We start from the raw sequence: 26160 nt of genomic DNA on the forward strand, positions 1-26160 counted from the left end.
CGGTGGCACGTAAAAGCACCCATTACACTCTCGGAGTGGTTGGCATTAGGAAGAGCATCCAGCTGTAGAGACTCTGCCAAATCAGATTGGAGCCTGGTGTAGCCATCTGGTTCACCAGTCCTCAGTCAAATCGTCCAACCCATGCTAGCATGGAAAGCGGACGTTAAACGACGATGATGATGATTTAATCTAAAACAGTATTTTTTCTGTCACCTAATGTGACAAATCCTGTAAATAAGATATTCCATTCAGATGTTCATGCCCCTTTTCTCTCTCATCTCTCTTTCTCTCTCTCTCTCTATCTATGTCTTTTTCACTCACTTCATTGTGTTGAGTATTGAGTCCAACAGTCAAAAAGTTAAACTGCATAGAATATATTTGTGTACCTTGTGCAGCAATTATAAATGAACATGCGAGAAAGAGAGAGAAAGAGAATGATACACTACAGAAAATGTAGAAGATATGTAGAGGATACAGAAATAAAATGGAAACATAAACAACACTGTTGGTACTACAAGATGAGAGAATGTTGTGTATTGTAAATACCCAGCATGCAACAGAATCCTGTGTTAAAGTTACTTAATGAAGACTTACTTTATGTTGCAGTAATGCGTGCATAATTGAAGTTTATTTCGAGCAAGTTCTTTCACTGCTGCCAATTTCATGTCAATCTCATGAATTGGAGAAGCAATTTCATAATCCTGCAGCAAAATGAAAACAAGAAGTAGGACATATTGTTATTCGGAGAACAATTGTTTTCACATTCCAGAAGCATTCTATTAACATGTAATGCAAACTACTTTGAAAGATGTATCAAGAAATTGATAAAATTGAAATGAATTCTATTATGTAAAATGAAACCAAAAAAGAAGCAATAACTACCCTTTGATTGTGGTAATAACATAGAATACTGCCTTTCAGTGCTACAAAGACTTTTGCCCTTTCAGTTTCAAACTTGATAATTCCCTGTCAAACAAAAGAAAAACAAAGAATCTGATTAACATGAATTTCTCTGAGAATTAACATCATCTTTTGTGTTTCTGTGTTGTATTGTAAAGGTGAAATTAGCAAACGTTAAATTCAAGAAACAATTCACACATATTTAACTCTACATGAGGTATGTTGTTGTGTCTTTGGGTGTATATGTGTGTGTACATGCATGCATGCATACACACACACACACACACACACACACACACACACACACATACATACATACATACATACATACATACATACAAACAAGCAAGCAAACAAACAACTGTGACTGGAGTTAAAAAGCATGCTTCTCAACCATTTGGTATTAGGTTCAGTCCTATTGCATGGCACCTTGGCAAGCATTTTCTACTAGGCCCAACCAAAGCCTTGTGCATTGATTTGGTAGACAGAAAACTGAAAGAAGCCTGTCATTTATGTAATGCATGCATGCGTGTGTGTGTGTGTGTGTGTGTGTGTGTGTGTGTGTGTGTGTGTGTTAAAAAATGTGACCTTTAATTGACAACCTCTTTATATATAACACCCCAACAAACTTACTTTTTTGTCAGGATAAGACATACTTCCACCAGCGGCAAATCCATTTGCAGGAGGCTGTTGAAATAACATGAAAAATTCTTTCAACTATTTGAAACACTGAACATATTTAGATCAATTTTATAATGTCTAGGGGATTATTTCAGACATATTTTTCTCTAAAAATTAGGAAAGAAGATATAACACCAAAACTGAATAGTTTACAGTATTTCATCTGACAACTCTGCATTTCCACATTTCTTGAAGTTTTTAAGTACAATGGTATTATTCCAAATATTTGCTGCGGATATACTTTTTCTTTAACCCTCTAGCATTTAGACCAGCCATAGCCTGCTAAAATATTCTACTTGCACTTTGTTGAAACTCACCAGATCCTGCCTCTCACATCTACCCTAAAATGTCATTCTAAAGCTACAACATCACATCATCAAAATCTCAAAGCTACAAGATCATACATTATTAATTCAAAACAATGTGAAAAGAGTAACCATTTGACAGGATAATCTACATGGCAAAGGGTTAAGACAGCTTATACTAGCATTATGGAACAGTTTATATAAGACGCAGTGGAATTTAAGATTATATCTTTCAGAGTGGCAATGATGGACCTAAGTTCATGTATGACCATGTGGTTATTAAGTTCACTCTGCAACACTGAGGTTTCAAGTTCAATCTTACTGCACAGTACCTTAAGTAAGTGTCTTCTACTATAGCCTCAGGTTCATTATAGTTTTCTAAAATAACCTTGCATGTGAAATTGGGAAAACAGAAGCTGTGTGGAAGTCATAGGTGGGACTACTCCTGTTCTTGAGCGGTAGATCAATTTCATCACCCAATTACCACCGCATGTTTTTGTGTGCCCATGCTGGAGCCCATTCTACTATAAATATTGAGGAAAGGTCTCTAATCTGAGGATAATCTCTTTTTTTCCTCTCACCAGTTTCAGGAAATGCTCTATCTCCTTTTGCTAAGCCATTAAAAAGTATATAATAGTCAAATGCACAAATAAATACAGTTTATATAAAGAAAGGTAAATTAAGAAAATAGTTGTTTAGTGAAGATATGCATTATTTCTTCCTGGCACATGTATGGCTGCATGCTAAGAAGTTTGTTCTACAACCACATGGTTTCGGGTTCAGTCCCACTGCATGGTACCTCAGGCAAGTGTTTTCTACTATAGCCTTGGGCAGACCAATGCCTTGTGAGTTAATTTGGTAGATGGAAATTGTGTGGAAGCCTGTTGTGTGAATGTGTGTGTGTGCATATGCACATGTTTGTTTTCCAATGCTTGACAACCAGTGTTGGTTTGTTTACATCCCTGTAACATAGCAATTCAATAAAAGAGACTGATGGAATACGTACCAGACTTTCAAAAAAACACTAAATACTAGGGTCAATTTGTTTGAATAAATTGTTCAAGGCAGTATCCCAGTATGGCTGCAGTCCAATGACAGGGTCAAATAAAAGAAGAAAACCGAAACAACAACAACAACAAAATGAAAATATACTTTACCCTGTATTTATGTATTGCTTCAATCAACGTACTGCACCACAATATGTTATCATCTGAAACAAGAAATGAAACAAAAAAATGTTAACAGAGAAGATACTATCATAATCGTAAGAGAAGGATACTAAAACACAGGCAATAAAATAGCCATAGTTTCTGCTTTTTTAAGCTGCAATTTAGAGGAAATGTGTGTTTCCCCTAATGGCCACAATTATAAGGGAGATAAGCATTTCTATATAATATGTGGTGGGATCAGAAATTTGAATTTGAAATTAAGGAATTATAAGGAAATATTTTATAGACAAAAAAGTAAATTTCTAAAGCAATAAAGCTGCAGAAACAATGAAAGATTGCGTATTTACCCTTAAAAGACAAAAAAAGCTGCCAGCAACTTTATTCGATATTATAAAGAGTAAATACCCAATCTTTCAGCTGTTTTCACAGCTTTATTGCATTCAAAATTTACTTTCTTGTCTGTGAAATACCAAACACATTTGATGCCTCCAAAGTTTGTTTATAAAATGTTGTCGTAAGGAAATAAATTCATAGAATTCACATTTAATTTTCTTTTCTTTTTCTACTGCAGCAGTATGCTTACATTAATTAAGAGATGTATCTGGTATACATATGGTGTTTCATAGCTATAGACAATCAAGTATACACAGTCATTAGCATAGGTGTTCAAGTGATTGGTTGATTATCATATTCTGGTGGGTGAAAGCACAGAGAACAATACAATCGTTTCTACTATTAAATAATTCTTTTCTGTTCGGCTGCCAAGGTCAATTTCTGTTCAAACTAATTTCATATTTAGCATAATGATACTTTTATAGGCTAACCAATGCAATGAAAATCCTTTTCACTATAAATCAATAAATAACAAGTTAAAGACTATTAAAGTTTGAAAATTTGAGGTAATTTCGGCCAATCGTAAGCTGCAGACACATTCATGCCCGTTTCCAAAGTAACAAGCTGAACATGAGAACTCTTTCGTCTGCAAGAAAGCACGTGCAGACTAATATATTGAAACCACTTGCTGATGCTGTGTTCTACTGTTTAAGGTTAAAGAATTGACTTCAGTCCAGTTTTGTGTTGAAGAACTGGAGATGAACCATTGCACAGCTGTTGATAATAACAGCTATGTTAAGGAGTTATATACGGAGGACCTGCTCCATCATCCAATTAAAGTTGGTGGTACTGAAAAGATTGTTGTGATTGATGAAACAGTCTTCTCAAAATGTAAGTAAAACCAAGGAAGGGCCCTATCTGAGTAGTGGGTGTTTGGAGGAGTGTGTCGCAAGACCAGACAGGTTTTTCTTTATGCAGTGCCATATCGGAATCGTGACACACTGAAAGAATGCATACATCACTTGATTCTTCCCAGAACCACAATTTTCAGATATTTGTAGAGGGCGTACTCTCACATTCCTGAAATTGATGGTTACAATTTTGAGCATAGAATGGTGAACCACAGCATTGGGTTTGTTAACTCAAAAGATGGTACCCACACTCGACAAGTGGAGAGTATGTGGGCCTCTGTAAAGTGAAGTAGTAAACGATGCCGTGGCACTTACCGTTCTATGGTACATTCATATCTCTGTGGATTTATGTGGTGCAGGAGATATGAAAATTGTGAATTGTTAGAGAAATTGCTTGAATGCATTTCTAACTTTCATTTTCAATGAACTGGTCAACAAAATGTTTGTTTTTAAAAATATTTAATTTGTAATGTGCTATTTTGTTTTTAGATAAATCTTTTAAGTTCATGCCATAAGAGATATTTAATTTGTAAGGTGCTATTTATAGAATTAAATGTATATTGAATGCTTAAATGTTTGTTTTTTTAAAACTATTTAATCTGTAATGTGCTGTTTATAGAATTAAATGCATACTGAATGCTTAAATGTTTGTTTTTTAAAACTATCTAATTTATAATGTGCTGTTTATCGCATTAAATGCATACTAAATGCTTAAAACTACAAAAGATATGTTGTTTACTCGTCTTCCATATGTAGAATACAAATATCAACAACACCTGTTATTTTCAGGATGTTGACGAAATCTGCAGTCACACACAAAATGACAGCTTCCAAATCCTGTTTCCTGATTGGATCAAATGATCAAACTTTAAACTTCTATAACTTTTTTTTAAAAAAATTTCTGGAAAAAATGAAATAACTCCAGCAATTCAGCTTGGAAAACTACATTAATGTACCATTTTTGATAAACTTTAATTTTCGAAATCTTGGCAGCCAAACAGAAAAGATCCATTCTTTCTAATATATAGCAAAATTTAACTAACAAATAGCTAATCTACATCCCACAGGACCTGCACAAACTTATTACCCATAAACATCTTCAAATTTTCAACTAACGATATCATTATGTTTGCAAACAATATAATAACCCCTCTTCCAATCTTTGACTGAACTGAACATTGCTTCTGTGTCTTTGTCTTATGATAGAAAGACTTCGACAATTCCTGAAACATATTGCATGTAAAACTAACCTCCTTTTAGAATTACTACTAATACAACTACAACCGGTGATGATGATAAGATCAGGGAGTAATCCAATGAGATTTAAAATGGAAGAAAATGACAGCATGTTATAATAATTATAAAAGTAGAAAAAGTTTGAAGCAGAGAAGGAATGTTTAGTTTTTAGAATAAACACATCTTCTGCACAGATGTTTCAGTTTGATAAAATACATTTATGAAAGCTTTCTTGCTACAATTGATCCAGCCTCAAACTTGAGATGCTGACGCTTTTTTTTTTTTTTTAATGTTATCTATTCTGTACAATAAACACATTTTATCATTGCTATCATTATCAAATTCCTCGTTTTCTTAATGTCCGCTTTTCCATGCTTGTATGGGTCAGGCAGAATTTCTAGAGGCAGATGCCTTTCCTATAGCCAACCCTCACCTGTTCCCAAGCAAACTAATATTTCTTCATGGCCAGACATGTCTTTCATGGAAGACTGGAAACAAACAATGATGGTGGTACCTGTTTACAACCATCACAAGATGTCAGATATGGGAGAAAACATATATATACAAACATACAAGTACACACAAACACACACACAACACGGCAGGCGTATTTCAGTTTGTGTCTCTGAAATCCACTTACAAAGCTTTGGTCAGCCTGGGTTAGAGGTGAAGACACTTGCCCAAGGAGCCACACAGTAGGACTGAACCTGAATCTGCATGGTTGGGAAGCAAGCTTCTAAACCACATAGCCATGCCTCTGCCTACATGTTACAAAACATTTATACAGAGGTCGCCTCCTCTTATTATTTTAAGAGGTTTTATGCTAGAGCTTCATTTCATGAGGAAATTTCCAATAACTAGCTACTATAAACTTTTGTTTATTTCTTATCTTATACTTGTTTCAGTCATTAAACTGCAGCCATACTGGGGCACCACTTTGAAGAATTTTTAGTTGAATGAATCAACTCCAGGACTTATTTTTTAAGGCAGGTACTTATTTTATTGGTTGTCTTTTACAGGAGACATAAACACAGGAGTGGTTGTGTGGTAAGTAGCTTGCTTACCAACCACATGGTTCCGGGTTCAGTCCCACTGCGTGGCATCTTGGGCAAGTGTCTTCTACTATAGCCTCAGACCAACCAAAGCCTTGTGAGTGGATTTGGTAAATGGAAACTGAAAGAAGCCCGTCGTATATATGTATATATATATATATATCTGTGTGCCATGCATTGGGACTGAACCCAGAACCATGTGGTTGGTAAGCAAGCTCCTTACCACACAGCCACTCCTATATGATAGCTTGCACAACTTTGCTTTGCTTTCTTCTATGTAGAAACATTAACAAAATGAACTTCTTGTGACTCTACTGAATGAACGGCGAAGAAAAGAAAAGAAGAATTTTGTATAAGCTGTAATAGAGAACACTTTTGTGAAGTTTCTACTTGATGACTGGCAACCATTTTGTGTACAGCACAACTAATTCTAATGAAATAATCACAGATGTAGCATTACTGTTTTAATTAATGCTGATAAAATACTGATTACAAGGAAGTTTAAAATACAAAAAAAAATTGGGTCAACATAATCTGGCAAGATATATCTTAGTCCCTAGACTTCAGCTGACATAAAACCAAATTTTTTGAACTCTCAGTTAACTGCTTCTATTTTTTTTTTTTTTTTTTTTTCATCTCTTCACACCAGCACGTTTAAGCAAACATGAACAATTTATTTGAACTAAACAGGATATTTGCATCATATTCAATAGAATATAATCACTATAATAGAATAAATTAGTAGGATGTGTTTATATAAAGGACCATCACAGTAAAATAATAATTTTTTTTTTTTAAATAGTAACAATAATATTAATTAGGAATGTTGGTTTGCTATGAGGAGAAGAGATGTTTCAGGTTTCAGAGATAGAGAGAGAGCTGGGGCTCACATCAGAAACATTGATTAAACAATGATGGTTGCTAGTCTGGAACATCAGATACTGCCTATCTTTATGCTTTAAACTAACAACATATCACATTGAATATCTAAATGACTATGGTGAGTTGCTGCTAACAAGGTGATAGTTTACCAGATTAATCTTTAGAGATGAAAGATATAAATATATATATATATTTCACCTACATCAAGATGAAATAGATTTTCAGATTAGTAATCTTAACTTTAGAGAAGAAAGAGACACACACACACACACACACACATATAGTTAAAATATGTTTGCAACACATTTCAACTTCTAAAGGCAAACTCAGTGCAGTTACTGTAGAGAAAAAAATTCTTTCTAATAATAAGATGTAAAAACAATACATTTGTCAAGTGCTGCCCTGTCGAATTCCCAAATGTGTTTCTAGCTCTTTAGCCATTATTGATGGGAAATCCTGAAGAGAGGCAATTCTGGACAGACTTAATTAAAGCCATAACTTTAACCAAAAACACAGTCAAAAACATTCACCAAGTTGCACCATTAGACAACCAGGTCAGGAAAAATTACAGCAGTTTCAGCACCAAGCAGTGTCATGGGATAAACTAAACTTTAGGTTAGTTAGAATATGTTTGTGACACAGTAACTGCAGTTTAAATATATCACAAACATCTTTTAACTAATCTAAAGTTCGCTTATGCCTAAATACTGGTTGGCACTGATGCTGCAGTACTACACACAGACACACACACACACATATCGCTGACCACTACATTTATATTTTGTTTCTCTCCTTGTTTCTTTCTGTGTTCCTTTCTGTAGAAGAGCGTAGGCTCAAAACGTTAAAGACTTTCTCTATTCCTGAGCATTATATTAATACATCCATTTGTTGTTTACACCACCTGATTTCGTCTGTTGTTTTTTTCGTAAATTCTCCCATATATATATATATATATATATATATATATATATATATATGATCATCACCATTTAACATCTGCTTTCCATGCTGATTATATTATATTACATTATATATTTCTGTCTACGACATATTTCAATAGATTTTCTGATTAGTAATCACATCTCTGGAGATAAAAGATTTATGTATATAATCACCATTTAAAAAAAAGTTTTTCATCATCATTTTAACATTTACTTTTCTATGTTTGTGTGAGTCAAGTGAGAGTGTGTTGGCGCAGAATTTTCTATGGATGGGTGCCCTTCCTGTCACCAACCCTCACTGGTTTGCAAGTTAATAATCCCTTAGTTAATCAAAAAATGCAGCCCGGATATAGGAACAATCCTCTTTTGCCAACTAAGACTGCATGACATGAAGCCTGGATGTTCTTTCATGATTCACTATAAGGATATGACATTGCCTGTATTTGATAACAAGGCTATTTTTTTTTTACAGAAACCAAAGTCCAGATAAAGAGTAACCAAATGAAAATATGCACAGACATATGCACACATGTGCGCACACACACACAGACACGAATAAATATATATATATATATGCTTTCCACAATAAACAGACATTTAAATTGCTCCAAGAAAGTTATAGCATATTGCACAAGCACTCAGCTCAGTCAAATGACTTAAAACACCAACAGCTAATGAATGCAACTTCATAACTCCCATTCTTTTGTCATTCACAAAATTTATATACATACATATGTCTAAGTGTGTATGTATATGTGTTTATGTACACATATTCTCACACACACACACACACAAAGAAGAGCACACATTCACTCTATGCATGCGATTCAATTCGGAAGGTTTGTGAGGAACCCATTGACCCAATTTGCCAACTTTTCCAATGGCACGCAGGTATTGATGAATGGTTGAATGACCAAATCCAAGCTTCTCTGCTAGTTCCTCAATAGTTCACGATGGGATTTTGTTCCACCAGGGTTTGGAGGACAACCTCATTGAGCTCTACAGATCTTCCAGGACAAGGCTGGTCTCCTTGGCTGTAGTTTCCGGCTCAGAATTTCTGGAACTACTGTCAACACTGGCTTATGCTTATTGTCTGATCCCCATATACTGCATTAATATTCCTCACATTTTCCATTGCATTGTTGCTTTATTGAACTCATAAAGCAAAATACACAGAATATGCTCGTCACTTCCATTATAGCTTTGAAAAAATAACTGTCAAAATCGAACTGCACTCTTCAAAACTTACACTATGAATAAGTCCAAGGTAAAATTACTACCTGCTTTCATAGCAAGTTGATGCAGGTTATTTATGTCATCCCCCTCTGACTTTTAGTTCATACAATTGAAAAAAAAACATTATTTATGTGTGTGTATGTGTGTGTGTGTGTGTGTGTGTGTGTGTGTGTGTGTGTGTGATGTAAAGAAAAAGGAATTTGAGATCCTGACAGGTACCTTATTAACACTCTGATATAATCCAAATCTATCTAATTACTCACAGTGACAGGGAAGATTCAGAGTAGTTTAAGATAAACAACTAAACAATACTTCACTCAAAAGGCAAATTCTAAGATCACTTCATTGGATTTCATACAGCATACAGAGTGTATAAGAAGAATGGAGAATTATAAATAATTAAATTTTATTCATTAAAGTATCATTCTCATCAGGAGAATACTTTAATAAATACATTTTAAAGATGTATAATTCTCCATTCTTCTTTACCATGTCTTGTATATATATAAACCTCATCATCATGATTTAATGTCCGCTCTCCATACTGGCATGGGTTGGACAGTTTCACAGGAACTGAGCAACTGGAGAATTTGCTCTGTTCCATCTGTCTGTTTTAGCATGGTTTCTATGGTGGGATGCCCTTTGAAATGAAAAAATCAACACCAGTACTTGAAAAAAAATGAGTACTGGGGTTGATTTGTTTGACTAAAATCCTTCAAGGCAGTGCCCCACCATGACCACAGTCCAATGACAGAAACATCATCATCATCGTCGTTTAACGTCTGCTTTCCACGCTGGCATGGGTCGGACGGTTTCACTGAGGACTGGTGAGCCAGAAGGCTACACCAGGTTCCAATCTGATCTGGCAAAGTTTCTACAGCAGGTTGCCCTTCCTAATGCCAACCACTCCAAGAGCGTAGTGAGTGCTTTTTCGTGCCACCAACATGAGGGTCTAGTTAGGCGGTACTGGCAACAACCACACTCAAAAGATGTCTTTTACGTGCCAACTGCACGGGCGCCAGTCCAGCGGCACTGGTAATGACCACACTCGAATGTTGTTTTTCATATGCCAGTAAGTTGACACTGGCAACAATCATGCTTGAATGGTGCTTTTTACGTGCCACCAGCATGGGAGTCAGTCAGCGGCCCTGGCAACGAACACGCTCGGATGGTGCTTTTAACGTTCCACTGGCACGAGTGCCAATCAGGCGGTACTGTAATTGGCCACGTCAGCAATTTTGATTTCACTTGCCTCAACAGGTCTTCGCAAGCAAAGTTTATTGTCCAATGAATGAAGGGTACTCATAAGTGGGCTGGTTACACACCACTGGTATAGGCCGCAGGTTATAGTCTCACTTGGCTTGTCGGGTCTTCTCAAGCACAGCATATCTCCAAAGGTCTCGATCACTAGTCATTGCCTTGGTGAGGCCCAATGTTCGAAGGTCATACTTCACCACTTCATCCCAGGTCTTCCTGGATCTACCTCTTCCACAGGTACCCTCAACCACTAGGCTGTGGCACTTTTTCACACAGCTATCCTCATCCATTCTTGCCAAATGTCCATACTAGCGCAGTCGTCTCTCTTGCACACCACATCTGATGCTTCTTAAGTTCAACTTTCCTCTCAGGGCGCTTACACTCTGTCGTGTATGCATACTGACATTACATATCCAGCGGAGCATACTGGCTTCATTCCTTGCAAGCTTACGCATGTCCTCAGCAGTCACGGCCCATGTTTCACTGTCATGTAGCATAGCTGTTCATACACATGCGTTATACAGTCTACCTTTTACTCTGAGCGAGAGGCCCTTTGTCACCAGCAGAGGTAGGAGCTCTCTGAACTTTGCCCAGGCTATTCTTATTCTAGCAGCTATTCTTTCAGAGCATCCACCCCTGCTACTGACTTGGTCACCTAGGTAACGGAAGCTACCAACTACTTGTAGTTTTTCTCCCTGGAATGTGGCAGAAGTTGTTTTCTGCACATTTTCAATGTTTATTGCTCCTGTGCATTTGCCGCATACAAAACCTATCTTACCAGTTAGCTTGGGAAGGTGTCTTATTTTTTGGCATTTCCCTATTCAATACAGTTCAGACACATCCAAATACTTTGTCTTCATTTAAAAGTGTAAATGGAATTATGCTGGAGTCTTTCCTTGTTACCAACTCTAGATATATATAGGAAATTTTACACTCAACATTAAAAACTAATATACCTATCCTCATTCATTATGGAGGTTTGGGGGTTTAGTTAAAACAAAAAACTATGTTAAATCAATTAATAATAAACAAATAGAACGTATGTGAAAAATAAGTTTTATCCCAAGACTCCAAATTGTCCTGAGCATTGAGGATGGTCACTGGCAGACACATTTTCAGTTCAAGCAGGATTTTTAAATGGTTGTTGATTCATTTATGACAACTGTAAACCAGTTCACAATTAGCATACCATGTTATCTTAGATCAGTACTGAATAAGCCAGTGATAAACAAGGACAGATGTATAACAATCATCATATAGCTTAGCTATTACTACATCTACTACCACAACACTTCAAATCAACTTATTTCACTTTTGAATTTCTAGTTACAAGTGCTTTGTATATGTTGTACCAGATGTAGTTCACGATATTCAAGTGAACACTGAAAAGCAAACTTCCTCACCACTCTGCTATTGCTGGTGGTGGTGGTGGTGGGGAGGAGGGGGTGATCAAGATGATGATGGTGGTAATATGAGAATATGATGATGATAATGATGCTTCCCCTCTGCCCACAAAGTCCAAAGCATCACAACTATTAAGAATCTCATATCAATAAAATCATTTCAACATTAAATTACTTGAGTCCCTGTGATTTAAAAGGGTAAAACATAAGTAGCGAAATATTGCTAATTTAGCCAAAATTAACAGCAAAATTTCCAAATAAGCTTATTATGGAATGAAAGCTTACATAATGAAAAGATAGGAGGAAACAAACAAAAAACTAACTAAAAATTAAAGCTCTTACTGTGCACATTTGTTGTTTTACTAAAACTCAAATAAAAGGGATATATAGCAACATCATCGTTGTTGTCTAAGACACCTAATTTTTATGTTTTGAATTTTTTTTTTTTTTTTTTTTTTTTGTAGTAGGGAATTCAAACAGGGATGAAACTATCCATAACTGGTGTCATATATAAACTATACAAAACTGAAATAAATTTGTTTATCTGAGCATGCAAAGCTTTCCACAGCTGGATAGACAATATAAGAGATTTTATCATTTCAAATATAATAATAATAATAATAGAGATACAAGGGACATGTTATAATGAGGAGTGAAAACTGATAAAAACCCAGTAGTATATCTACAATGAGTACGTCCTTCTCTTATGCAAAAGATTTCAAATACAACTTTTAATATTAATTGAATGTTATTGAATCTTTCGATATTAACATATATGAATATTTTGCAACTTGACAACATTTACTCAAAATAGCAGACAATGAGATAGGCAAAACCAAGTCAAGTAATTCATTCATATTGAATCTCAACATTTATTTTTTTACAGGAGTGATAAGATTGTTTGGAACAGAGATTTAAGTGTCAGTGCTCTTATCATGAAATAAAACACTGCAATTTGACATACACAAACACACAAAAGCTAGTCTATAGATAGAACATTGCACCTGTAATCATCATCATCATCATCATTATCGTTTAACGTCCGCTTTCCATGCTAACATGGGTTGGACGATTTGACTGAGGACTGGTGAAACCGGATGGCAACACCAGGCTCCAATCTAAATTTGGCAGAGTTTCTACAGCTGGATGCCCTTCCTAACGCCAACCACTCAGAGAGTGTAGTAGGTGCTTTTACGTGTCACCTGCACGATTTACGCGTCACCTGTAATGGGTATATGAAATAGCAAGCATCTTGCTGGTAGTCTAAACAACTCTTCAATCATGACTCCTAGTAAAACTAGTAATATGCCTAGTTAAAAGGTTGCAGTAAAGTACTAATGACAAAACTTTAGTGTATAACTTGTAGGTAAGTTTTCTAGTATCTTGATCCCTCAGATAAAAACTTGTTTTAAATGTAAATTAATGCAAATAAAAAAAACTGCATAAAATAAAAGCGATGTATTACCCAGAGTGTCAGCATAAAACAAGAAATTGCGATATTTGGTTTTCAAAATGAACTTGTATTGTGTTTCCTGCAATGATAGAAAAAAAGGAGAGAAATCATTGGTTAATTCAAATGTATGTAATCTTTAACCTTTATTTACTAAATTTACTAATTAAGAGTAGTGAAATCCCATCTGATACTGTATACGCATCAACACCAGATGACAATAGGGATCAAACCAAATAGAATGCACTAAAGATGGAAAAACTATTTCAAAAATGTTTTCTCTTTAGGGATGAGATTAATCAAAAAAATTTTAGCGTGGCTGAGTGGTAACAAATCTTGCATTTCAACTACATGGTTCCAGGTTCAGTCCTACTGCATAGCGCCTTGAGTATGTGTTTTCTATTATAGCCCTGAGCCAACCAAAGCCTTGTCAATGCATGTAGTAGAGGGAAACTGAAAGAAGCCTGTCATGTATACATATATACATTATTAGAAGATGGGTCCAGTGTAATCCGTGGGTAGGAGAGGTGCAGCCGGAGGGTGTAGAGTTCAGAATAAAACAGTCCAGAAAGAATAAATCCAGAATGAAAGAAGGTAGAATCCAGAAGTCTGTGTTTGATGAGTGGAGACAGGATTAGCTGGTGCAATCACGTGAGCGTGTATTATATGTGGGAGAATGTACGAAAAAAAACAACACCACCTGTCCTCGTCTGTTGTTGTTTTTTTTTTGTACATTCTCCCATATATACATTATTAAATTATTTAAATCACTCTATAGCAAATCAATCTATCAAATCCTTATATAATAATCATATTATAACAAAAGACTAATTTTCTATTAAAACATGAACATCACAAATATAATACAAACAACTAATTTAGTAATATAAACTCAATGCAAGCTCTTATATTACAAATTGATATACATCTATACAAGTTTAGAATACATTCAATCTATGTAATTCATATGTCTGTACTCAAAACAGCTGTAAATATATATAATAATTAAACATTTATTTTTCTTATATTACATACTTGTTTAATATTATTCGATATTAATAATTACAATGCTGTAATGACAGCCACACACATTGCTATATTCGATGGAGTGTAGTGGAAAAGTGTCAGTGACAAAAATTGTCAAAATTCCACAAAATATTATCATCATCATGTATTATCCACAGTATTATCATCATGAAATACAGCTAGATTTAATATAACTAAATATATATAGGCATAGCTCCCCAAGTACGTGATTTTTGGAGTTAGTCACACAGTGCAGAAGAAGACATTTAAGCAAGTATCTTCTATTACAGCTTCAAGGCAAGTATGTGTGTGTGTACGTGTGTGTGTACGTGCGTGCATATATATATATATATATATATATATCTTTCCTTCTTTTACTTGTTTCAGTCATTTGACTGCAGTCATGCTGGAGCACCACCACGAAGAGTTTTAATCAAACAAATCAATCACAGGACTTATTTCTATAAAGCCCAATACTTATTCTATCAGTCTCTTTTGTTGAGCCACTAAGTTACAGGGACATACACACACCAACACTGGTCACCAAGCAGTGATGGGGGTAAAACACAGACACAATGACACACACACGCACACACACCACACACACATGCATTCTTTCAGTTTCTGTCAAGCAAATCCACTCACAAGGCTTTGGTCAGCCAGGGGCTATAGTAGAAGATATTTGCCCAAGGTGCCACACAGTGGGACTGAACCCAGAACAGTGTGATCAGGAAGCAAGCTTCTTACTACACAGCCACACCTGATATATAATAACCATGTGTGTATATAAACAAACTTACTTTTGTTTTTTAGAAGCATCAAATGTGTATCGTATGATACAGACAAGAAAGTGATATTTCAAATGCAGAATCATTGTTTTAAAACAGCAATATATATATATATATATATATATATATATATATATATATATACACACACACACACACACACACACACACAGATACATACACACATTACTTAGTATCATTGACTAAACATGAGCTGTGTATAATGCCACTGACATACAATCAACTCAAGTGACAATATTTCTTTGCTGTAAGGCGGCAAGCTAGCAGAAACGTTAGCGAAATGCTTAGCAGTATTTTATCTGTCTTTACATTCTGAGTTCAAATTCCACTGAGGTCAACTTTGACTTTTATCCTTTCGGGGTCAATAAATCAAGTATCAGTTGCATACTGGGATTGATCTAATCAACTGGACCCCTCTCCAAAAATTTCGGCCCTTGTGCCTAGAGTAGAAAAGAACATTTCTTTGGTGTAAGTGTACCTACACTTATAATAAATAAATAATAAAACAATAAACAAAAGTAATAGTAATCAAATTTCTTTACCTCTTAAATTACCAATTAAATTTAGGTTACTATTTAAAAAATTTCAATGAAAAATAAGGTGTTCAAAGACTGTGTTCAATAGGAATGTTTTCACTATTGTTAAACATACATGCATTCAAGATTAATATCATATTACTGTTGCAAAAGCCTAATCAAATATTTACTTTCTAACTACAGTCATATATACTTTATAGATATCAGTATAGTTTTAAGCCACACTTGAGAAATATTGGTTATAGACACACTGATTGAGCAAGTGTCTTCTACTATTGCCTCAAGCCAACCAAAGCCTTGTGAGTGGATTTGGTAGATGGAAAATGAAGAAGCCCATCATATATATATATATATATAAGAGAAATTGGTATTTAAAAGATTCAAAGAGTGTCAGATAACACTAAGTGCTATGGATAAACCATGGTTAAACACTTGGTTCGATAATGATACAAGTGAGGAGTCTAATGTGGGTCTTGTATTGGCATGCATATATATTTTAAACAGAATGAGATAACAAATCCAAGGCTGTGAGGTGTTTTCAGGACATCTATAATGAAATATTCTTACACCTGTTTCTGGGACGTTATGGATATCCCTTAATAGAGATGGTGTGAGGAAATATTTGAGTTCAAATTATTGTAGAAAAGGAGGAGATAGGGAATATAGAGGGAAATAAGAGAATGAAAGTAGAAATAAGATATATAAAGATATTGTAGTTGTAGTTCTATTATTCGAGGAAAATGGTGTATAGAAGTGGTAAAAAAGTTTCCTATACATGGTATGTAAGTTCCAATAGCAGTTCATGTTTAATCATTTCAAAGTATGGAGCCGTGGAATCAGTGTTGCTCGTTCAAAAGGGTTTTGTGGTGTGAATGAAAATTTGAGAATGTATTGGTAGTATTTGTGGATAGATGGAGGCAGGAGAGAGGTGTATGATTAGAAAGAGGAGATACGTCAAGTTTTGGATATATACTGTATGGTTATTTAGGTTGCATTTAAATTTGTGGTAAAATATGAAGGTATGAAAAATGTGATGGTTGCATGTACTTAGGGCCTCATTATATTTGTTTAGTAGTGTTGAGGAGTTGTGTTTTAATATGTGGAATGCCTCTTTAAGGCATAATTTACAGGCTAAGCATTGACCTTGGTATGGAAGCCCTGAATCTATTATGGACCATGACAAAGTGTAGGAGTAACTGAAACAAGTAAAAGAAGAAAAAAAGAAAACCACTAGTGAAAAATATTCTAAATGTATTCTGTAGCTTGAAAGCAAAGGCATATTTCAGTTTTCCTTTATTGGTTCAGGTTAGTGGTTGAAGCCATATTTAAAATAATCAAATTATTTTTTTTAGAATTAATTAAAGCTCAAATGAACCACCATAAATTCAAAAATTAAAAGTCAAACTAAACTTTTTGAGCATTCATCAATGCCTAAAAAAAGAATTAAAGAATTATATTTTGAAACCCAATATGGATATAAACACGTGGCTGAAAACAAAAGGTAAAAAAGGGATTTACAAAAAAAAATGCATAGTCAGAAGAGAAGAAATAGTCAAATATTCTTTAAATATTTACCTTGATATCTTGTTGTACGTCTTGCATACAAGACACAGGAATTATTCGTTTTGATATTTGTGTCTTAAAAATAAAAATGAGAATATAATAATTATAAAATGTTGTTGCTTTTATATGGAAATACATGGCCCTTCCTTCTTGAGGAGGGTTTGCATTGCTCAATAACATTAAAGGTGATGCTTTAAGGAATTTAGTACTCCTGATAGAGTCATCCATAACATTAAGGTTGAAGAAGACCCAGACTGATCATGACCTTTTCTTCGCAAGTGATGTAATAGCACTGCTAACACAGCAGAACACAGTATTGACTTATAAAATCGTTTAATATACTTTGCAGTATATTATGGTTGTATAAAAAAAATATGATGTCCCTACAAGTCATTAATATTGATCACAACCAGGCCCCACTTAAAGACACTAATGACAAAACAATGCTTGTAGGTAAAGAATGGCTACCCCAATAATATTTGAACTAGTGGATGAAGGTAAAAGCAGAGGAACTGGTTAAAAAGGGACCACTTGAGACTGAACAGAGTCAACAGCAGTCCATCACATGATACTGTCTTTTCTCATTCTCCGTGTGACACAGAAGATGGTCCTGAAACCATAGAGTTTGGGTCAATCCCTGGTAAACATGAGATCTACCGTAAACAAATCCACACTTTCAGAATTTCTTCCTTCATTTCAACATATATTTCTAAGATTAAAAAATAATCTAGACTGTAGATGTAAAACACTTTCAGCATCAAATAATCTGGATTCTCTCTTTGACCCAGTGAACACACTGCATTAGTCTCTCATTCCATGTTACAGTAAAGATACCGAAATACTCTTGTATTTTGGTATCTTTAACTATCAGATGACTGTATACATAGAATAACCTTTTAATAGGTTAGTGTGATGGCACAAGTTTGTGTTAACATGTAGAAAGACTCAAGACAATGACAGTCTGTTTAAACAATGAGTCACAAAGTTATTTTCAAGAAGGATTATATAAATAATTTAGTCGAATATGCCAAAGATAAAATCACACTCCAAATCAGTCAACCGAAAATTCAATATATCAGATCATCCAGATGACAGTTACCAATGCTCTCTAGCAAAAACCAACTTGTAAAGAGAAATACTACTTAATCACATGTTGTATTACCTCAATAAACAGCAGGTTAACAAATGATGATGGTGGTGGTAGTCATAATGTTGAGGATGATACTTCAAAGTAATCTTTATGTAAAGCAGTTTTCTCACATGGTTAAACTATCTTCTCTTTCTCACAAAGTCTCTGCTTCAATGAAACTCGCTATTTTTGCATATTTACTCAAACCCGATCATAGTTATTCTTTTTACTTTCGTTTTTTTGTTTTTGTTTTTGTTGGTTTGTTTTGTTACTCACACAGTCTTATTCCTTTGGGCTTGTACTAATTCCATATTATTAAGTGCAGGCATGACTGTGTAGTACTTTGGGCAAGTGTCTTCAACCACAGACCCAGGCCAGGCCAACCAAAGCCTTGTAAGTGGATTTGGCAGACAAAAACTGAAAGAGCTCACCGTTTGTTTGTGTCAACCCTTGTCTCGACATCATGTGATGATTGTAAATGAACACCACCATCATATAAGCGATGTTATTCACTTCTAGTCTTCCATGGAAAACATGTCTGGCCATGGGAAATAATTCCTTGCTTGGAAAAAGGTGAGGGTTAGTGACAGAAAGGGCATCCATACATATAAAAATTTGCCTCAACAAATTCTATCTGATCCATGCAAGTATGGAAAAGTGGAGGTTAAATGATGATGATGATGATGATGATGATGATGATGATGACAGCTTTTTTTATACTTTTTCTGGAAGTACCTCATATGAAGGGTCCCTTTCCAGTTTTGTATCACTACTCATAAAAAATCTCCAGTATATCAAACCTAATATTGATTTCTAACATAGAAGTATTGGTGATGGTGCCACATAAAAAGCATCCAATACACTCTGTGGAGTGGTTAGTGTTAGGAAGGGCATCCAGTTATAGAAACTATGCCAAAGCAGACACTGAAGCTAGGTGCAGTCCTCTAGCTCATTGGCTACTGTCAAACAGTCCAACTCATGCCAGCATGGAGAACAGACATTAAATGACAATGATGAAGAATTTATATTATTGCCAACGAGAAACTGACATGTTTTGGAATTCATATTTTTCCAGATCATTAGTGATAAAAGTGAAATAGTTTCAACGGTGTCTAACTTATTTTGGCAAAAACTTCTGGCACAAAACAAATGCAATTTTCCAAGAAACTCGTATTACAATGTTCAGCTGACCTGGGTATGATGATACTACTGCTATCTAAACTCACTGATTTCATCTACCCCTCTCCAACCTGTTTACTTCCTACAGCTGAATCCCATAACTTTTGCATTAATCATTTCCCAATCCCTTCTCCTCTTAAACAACATCTCACCAGAATCCCCTATTGTTTTTTTTTTCATACATACATACAGTATGCATGCATGTATGTATGTATGTATGTATGTACAGACACTCTCATTAAACTTCAAAAGATAAAAGAGAACATTAGCTCATTTAACTGTTAACTCCCTTTTGAGAAAGCTTTAAAGACTATGGCCACTTCTTTCATGCCAAAAATTAAACTAAACTATGATGTGTGTGTGTCTATGTATATGAAACTGTATGTCCATGTACGTCAAATGTGTGTGTATGTGTACATGATAGAAAGAAAAAGGATTATAAATGTGTATACATATATGGCTGTTGGTGTGTCTCAATATGAAAATTAGAGAGGAAAGCGAAACAGAATTTCAGTTAACATAAATTTATTTATTACCTTGGGATTGACATAATATCGCAAATCACTGCCATTGAATATCACCCACCGTTTTCGCCAACCTTTGTTACCCTGCACTCTGAAGTAAAAAAGAAGAACAACAAGCTTTTATGTCAACACTTTAGTTTGGTAAATTCAAAAATGTATATTTAGTATATATTTTAAATTGTAATATTAAGGTTATGATAAAAAAATATATGTCAAGATGTAACGTAAATTGATTTGATTCCAACTTGTTCCAAACAACCTCTGTCTGGGCTTGTGAAATAGTACATATTTTGAATTCTTTATATTCAAATTTTAAAGCTTCCATTATAGTTTCCTATAAAAAAAAAAACTTTTGTCGAATAACGTTCTAAACTCCAGCTTAATGAGAAAATTTGTTATTTTAATAAATCCCTCCAAAATCTAAAATTATTTCCAAAATCAACTGAAATATACTGGCAGGGTTTTTCATAAGAAATATGGTCACAAAAAGGTAGAAACATATTCTCAATTTAAAAATCTAACAGATTACTCTGACACATGAAACATAATGATGAAATTTTAAACCAGTAACTAAGGTGTTGTGAGTGAATGTTCACTGCAAGTGTCTCGTTGTGACTCTAGACTGAAACAATTCTTACTGCTTCCATTCACTTATTAAACAGAAACAAGCACTGGACTTTTACGAGAAAGTTCCCTGTATTAAACAAGTATATTATCCAGATGAGAATCTTGATATCCAATCCAGAGATAAGAACCTGATTAATACACTCCCAAAGGTTCATAGAAGATAATATTCTTTGTAGAGAAGAAGTCTACTTTCCAACCACATGGTTTTGGATTCAGTCTCCTAGCATGGCATCTTCAGCAAGTATCTTCAACTATTGCTCCAGTGCAACTAAAGTTATGTAAGTGAATTTAGTAGACAGAAATTGAAACAAGCTCACCATGTATGTCCATGGTTAAGAAGTTCACTTAGGAACCACATAGTTTAGTTTATTTCTACTACATGACAGCAATATTGGCTGATATCTTCTATTTTGGCCTTGAGATAGCCAATGCCTTGTGAATGAGATTGCAGGCAGAAACTGTAAGAAGCTCACTGCATGCATATGAGCATAGGTGTGTCCTCCTTCTCTTGATTTTTAAACTCTGACAAAAGACTTAGTCACGACATGTTTAAGTAGTGTCATTATTTACAATGTGAGTGAGTGAATGAACTTGAGAGTAAGTGTGAGTGTGTGAGAGTGAGTGTGCGAGTGAGTGAGTGTGAGAAAGAGAGAGACAGACAGACAGACAGTGTGTGTGTGTGTGTGTGTGTGTGTGTGTGTTGTGTGTGTGTGTGTTGTGTGTGTGTGTGTGTGTGTGTGTGTGTGTGTGTTGTGTGTGCACGTGCGTGCGTGTGAATGTCTATTTTCAACCTTTGCTAGCACAGAAAAATAATTTCAAACAAATGAACAAACACACCATTGAAAAAGAATGTTATGTCTCAGTGAGATACTCACCCTCCTTGTTTGTAGAGGTAACCACTTCTTTCTGATGAACGTGGCTAGGAGAGAAACAAATAATTATAGTCAATTAAAATATTCCAATTATATCAACAAACTACAGTATTTGATGGCATAAAAGATGCACAGGCATTTTACATGCAACCCAATTTCAACAGGGCATATTCAGGAAAAAACATTTTCAGTACATTATAGCTTGAAACACCTAACTTCATATATAGGACCCTTATTTTTGGGAAATAAAGTGCATCTCTTATGTCATCAAATATGGTTAATCTACAATACCCCATAAGGAACACAGGGTCAGCTGGGAGGCTGCACCAGGAACAGATTGGAGCCTGGTACAGCCTCCCAGCTTACCTGTTCTCAGTCAAACCATCCAACCCATGCCAGCATGGAAACTGAATGTTAAACATCGATGATGATTATAATGCTATGTTCCACCCTGAACGGGATGCCGGTCCGTCACAGGATTACTCATTTTTACCAGCCGAGTGGACAGGAGCAACGTGAAATGAAGTGTTTTGCTGAAGAATACAATGCATCACCTGGTCTAGCAATTGAAACCGCAATCTTATGATTATGAGTGTTGGGAGGAATGTGAGTAGAGAGAAGACATGAGAGAGATTAATTCAGACCAGTACAGTAAGACTATGTACAGCAGAGTAGGGCTATGTGGGTCAGTTGCAAAGTGGACTGTGTAAGCTAAATGGAAGTAGCATATGCAAAGTACAGCTAAATAGAAACATATAAAGAAACACAAAGGAAATATGAGCAGGATATTGTGATCACAGAAAGACATGAAAGAAGTGTAGTATTAATTCAAGGCAATATGTAAATAATGAGCCTGAAGGTGCAGGCGTGGCTGCCTGGTAAGAAGCTTGCTTCCCAACCAGATTCAGTCTTGCAGCATGGCACCTTGGGTGAGCGTCTTCTACTATAACCTTGGGCTGACCAAACCTTATGAGTTGATTTGGTAGACAGAAACTGAAAGAAAGGTGGTGAGCTGGCAGAAACGTTAGCACGCTGGGCGAAATGCTTAGCGGTATTTCATCTGCCGCTACGTTCTGAGTTCAAATTCCGTCGAGGTCGACTTTGCCTTTCATCCTTTCGGGGTCGATTAAATAAGTACCAGTTATGCACTGGGGTCGATATAATCGACTTAATCCGTTTGTCTGTCCTTGTTTGTCCTTTCTGTGTGAAGCCCCTTGTGGGCAATAAAGAAATAAAAAAAAAGAAACTGAAAGAAACCTGTTGTATATATGTATATATATGTATATATGTATATATATGGGTACATATATATATGTATATATATATGTATATATGTGTGTGTCTTTGTGTATGTGTTTGTTCTCACCACCACTTGACAACTGGTGTTGGTTTGTTTACTCGTAATTTAGTGGTTTGGCAAAAGAAACTGATAGAATAAGTACCAGGCTTAAACAAAAAGTCTTGGGGTTGATTTGTTCAACTAAAACCTTTCATGGTAGTACCCCAGCATGGCCACAGTCAAATGGTTGAAACAAGTCAACAATAAAAGATGAAGTCTATGAGGACTTGGAACAGAGTGAGCTGCCAAAATGGGGGTACAGAAAAGTCCAACCCTTGACCTCGTTGTGGTGAGAAAGTTAAAATAAGTGAGTGTCAGGGCTATGCCCTCAGGGACTTTGAGTCTAACTGTAACCTGGCTAAATGGCCACTGGTGGCCAGTTAGCTGGGTTGTAACCCTAGCACCAATGGTGTTGGACCTGGCCACCCAGGGCAGACAGGTCTGATACTGGTGGTGTTAGGGTTGCAACCCAGCTATCGAAGGACAATTTTGAATTCCAGGAGGTGTCTGGTCCAGAATCTGGTGGCTTCCTTGTGGCATTGGATTACATCTGCAGGCATCTTGCAGCAAGAAGGGCTAACACTAGTTCAACCTGCCACTGGTTATGTATGGTGGCTTACGAATACAGACAAGGATTGCTTTCGCAGACTCTGATCATCCCTTAAAACTCTTATGAACTCACAATGCAGTGAACTCAATAGGAGCCAGCTTGACTCCTTCCAGGTGAATGCTGTTACAAGACAAGAAACCTAAGAAATATGAACACAGAACAGTGAACCTTTCAGAAAAATAGACAGAAAGAAGTGACATAGAAACAGAAAGAGAAGTGGGGAAAGAGGGGGAAAAAGGGAGAAAAGTATTGAAATACAGAAAAAGTGGGGAGAGACAGGCAGATAGATAAGAGAGAGAGAGAGAGAGAGAGAGAGAGAGAGAGAGAGAGAAAGAAAGAGAGAATGAAATGAGGGGTTAAGAAAGAAAGGCTCAAGTGTCAGAAATAGAGGAGTGAGAGAAATCAGAAAAAAGGTGGAACTTAAGAAAGAAGATGGTAAGAGAAAGGGAATTATATACAGAGAGAGATGGAGAGAGGTAAGGAATAAAGATAGAGAGAAAGATAAGATGTGTGTGTGTGTGTTTTTATTACATGCATACATTTCTATATTTGCATGTGCAAACATGGAATGTGAGATATGAGAGGTACAAAGATGATACTGGGTGCGAATATGTGTGTACGCGCAAAAAAATGAGAGTGTATTTATGTGTATGCGTGTGGGTGTGTGAGTGAAAATTAGAGAGGCATGTGAAGATATAATAACACCAATATCAGTTAGACTGGAAGAAAGAAACAATGTATTTAGTGCATGATATTGTAAAAATTTTGGTACTTACCGAACTGACACCAGATGTGATTTTGGCTCCTCCTGGAGCGATACGTTCTGTTGACGTTGTCAAACTAACATTGACACTTGATTCTTCATCACTAGTGGAATCATCATCATCTGGAATATTCAAAAGAAACAAAAATTTTAATTACTAAAAACGCAAGAAAAATTTATGAAAGATTTTTTTATTTTTGTTTTCTTTTTCTTTTTGTTTTATTTTTGTTTTTGTCCCCTGCCTCCACTTTACAACCAGCATTAGTGTGTTTATTTCCCAGTAATTTAGCAGTGTGGCAAAAGATACCAACAGGATATGTTCAACTAAATTTTTCAAGGCGATACCTCAGCATGGCTACTATCTAATGAAAGAAACAACTAAAAGATAACAGAAAAATTAAAAACCGCTCAACTGAGAAATAATATTCAGGGTAGTGAGGGTGGATATGATGAATTTAAGCTGTGATTTCTTTTACAACACCCTTCAAACTTTGGGCCTCACAGAGGAAGTGGCAAATGACCAACACCTTTGGCAGTATACCATACTTGAGAAGACTTGTCAAGCCAAGTGAGATTGTAGTCATGACCAATGCCGGTGCTTTGTAACTGGCACCCATGCCAGTGGCATATGAAAAGCACCCACTACACTCTTGGAGTGGTTGGTGTTAGGAAAGGCATCCAGTTATAGAAACCATGCCAAAACAGACAATGGAGCCGGGTGCAGTCTTCTGCCTTACCAGCTCCTGTCAAACCATCCAACCCATGCCAGCATGGAAAACAGATGTTAAATGATGACGATGAGGACACATATATATAGAGGAGTAGATGAAACAGGAACAACTGACGAAGGAGTATACTCTTTATGTTGCATGTCTCGTTTCTCTGATTTTTTCATTCGAAAAAAGTTTGTTTTCTATGTTTTCATTTTTATGTTTTCATTTCTCATTGTGTTTAAGGTTTTTTTATGTCCTGTTCCCATATATGCATGTATGTATACATATAGATGTAGGTATGTACATATATGTATGGATATATGCATATATCTATATATTATTTATATATTATATATATATTACTCTCTTTACTTGTTTCAGTCATTTGACTGTGGCCATGCTGGAGCACTGCCTTTTTAGTCAAGCAAATCGACCCCCAGGACTTATTCTTTGAAAGCCTAGTACTTATTCTATCGGTCTCTTTTTGCTGAACCACTAAGTTATGGGGATGTAAACACACCACCATCCGTTGTCAAGCGATGTTGGGGGACAAACACACACACACACACACAAATATATATATACATATATACGATGGGTTTCTTTCAGTTTCCATTTACCAAATCCATTCACAAGGCTTTGGTCAGCCAGAGGCCATAGTAGAAGACACTTGCCCAAGGTGCCATGCAGTGGGACTGAACCCGGAACCATGTG

General features: G+C 35.7%; 1 protein-coding gene across 6 annotated transcripts in view; it reads right to left on the reverse strand.

The window, feature by feature from the left end:
* LOC106870742 (arf-GAP with Rho-GAP domain, ANK repeat and PH domain-containing protein 1) overlaps positions 1-26160 on the reverse strand; it is a 303403-nt gene that overhangs the window by 64224 nt on the left and 213019 nt on the right. For all 6 annotated transcript variants that reach the window (XM_052968221.1, XM_052968222.1, XM_014916931.2 and 3 more), the window contains 9 exons: positions 24747-24856; positions 22025-22068; positions 20535-20613; positions 17703-17765; positions 13772-13838; positions 3044-3096; positions 1534-1587; positions 883-966; positions 595-701 (listed from right to left, as the gene is read on the reverse strand). In XM_052968221.1, the coding sequence (XP_052824181.1) occupies positions 595-701; positions 883-966; positions 1534-1587; positions 3044-3096; positions 13772-13838; positions 17703-17765; positions 20535-20613; positions 22025-22068; positions 24747-24856 (661 nt within the window). The remainder of the gene's footprint in view (positions 1-594; positions 702-882; positions 967-1533; positions 1588-3043; positions 3097-13771; positions 13839-17702; positions 17766-20534; positions 20614-22024; positions 22069-24746; positions 24857-26160) is intronic.

Source organism: Octopus bimaculoides, chromosome 5 (genome assembly GCF_001194135.2).
Source record: "Octopus bimaculoides isolate UCB-OBI-ISO-001 chromosome 5, ASM119413v2, whole genome shotgun sequence".
Lineage (NCBI taxonomy): Eukaryota > Metazoa > Mollusca > Cephalopoda > Octopoda > Octopodidae > Octopus > Octopus bimaculoides.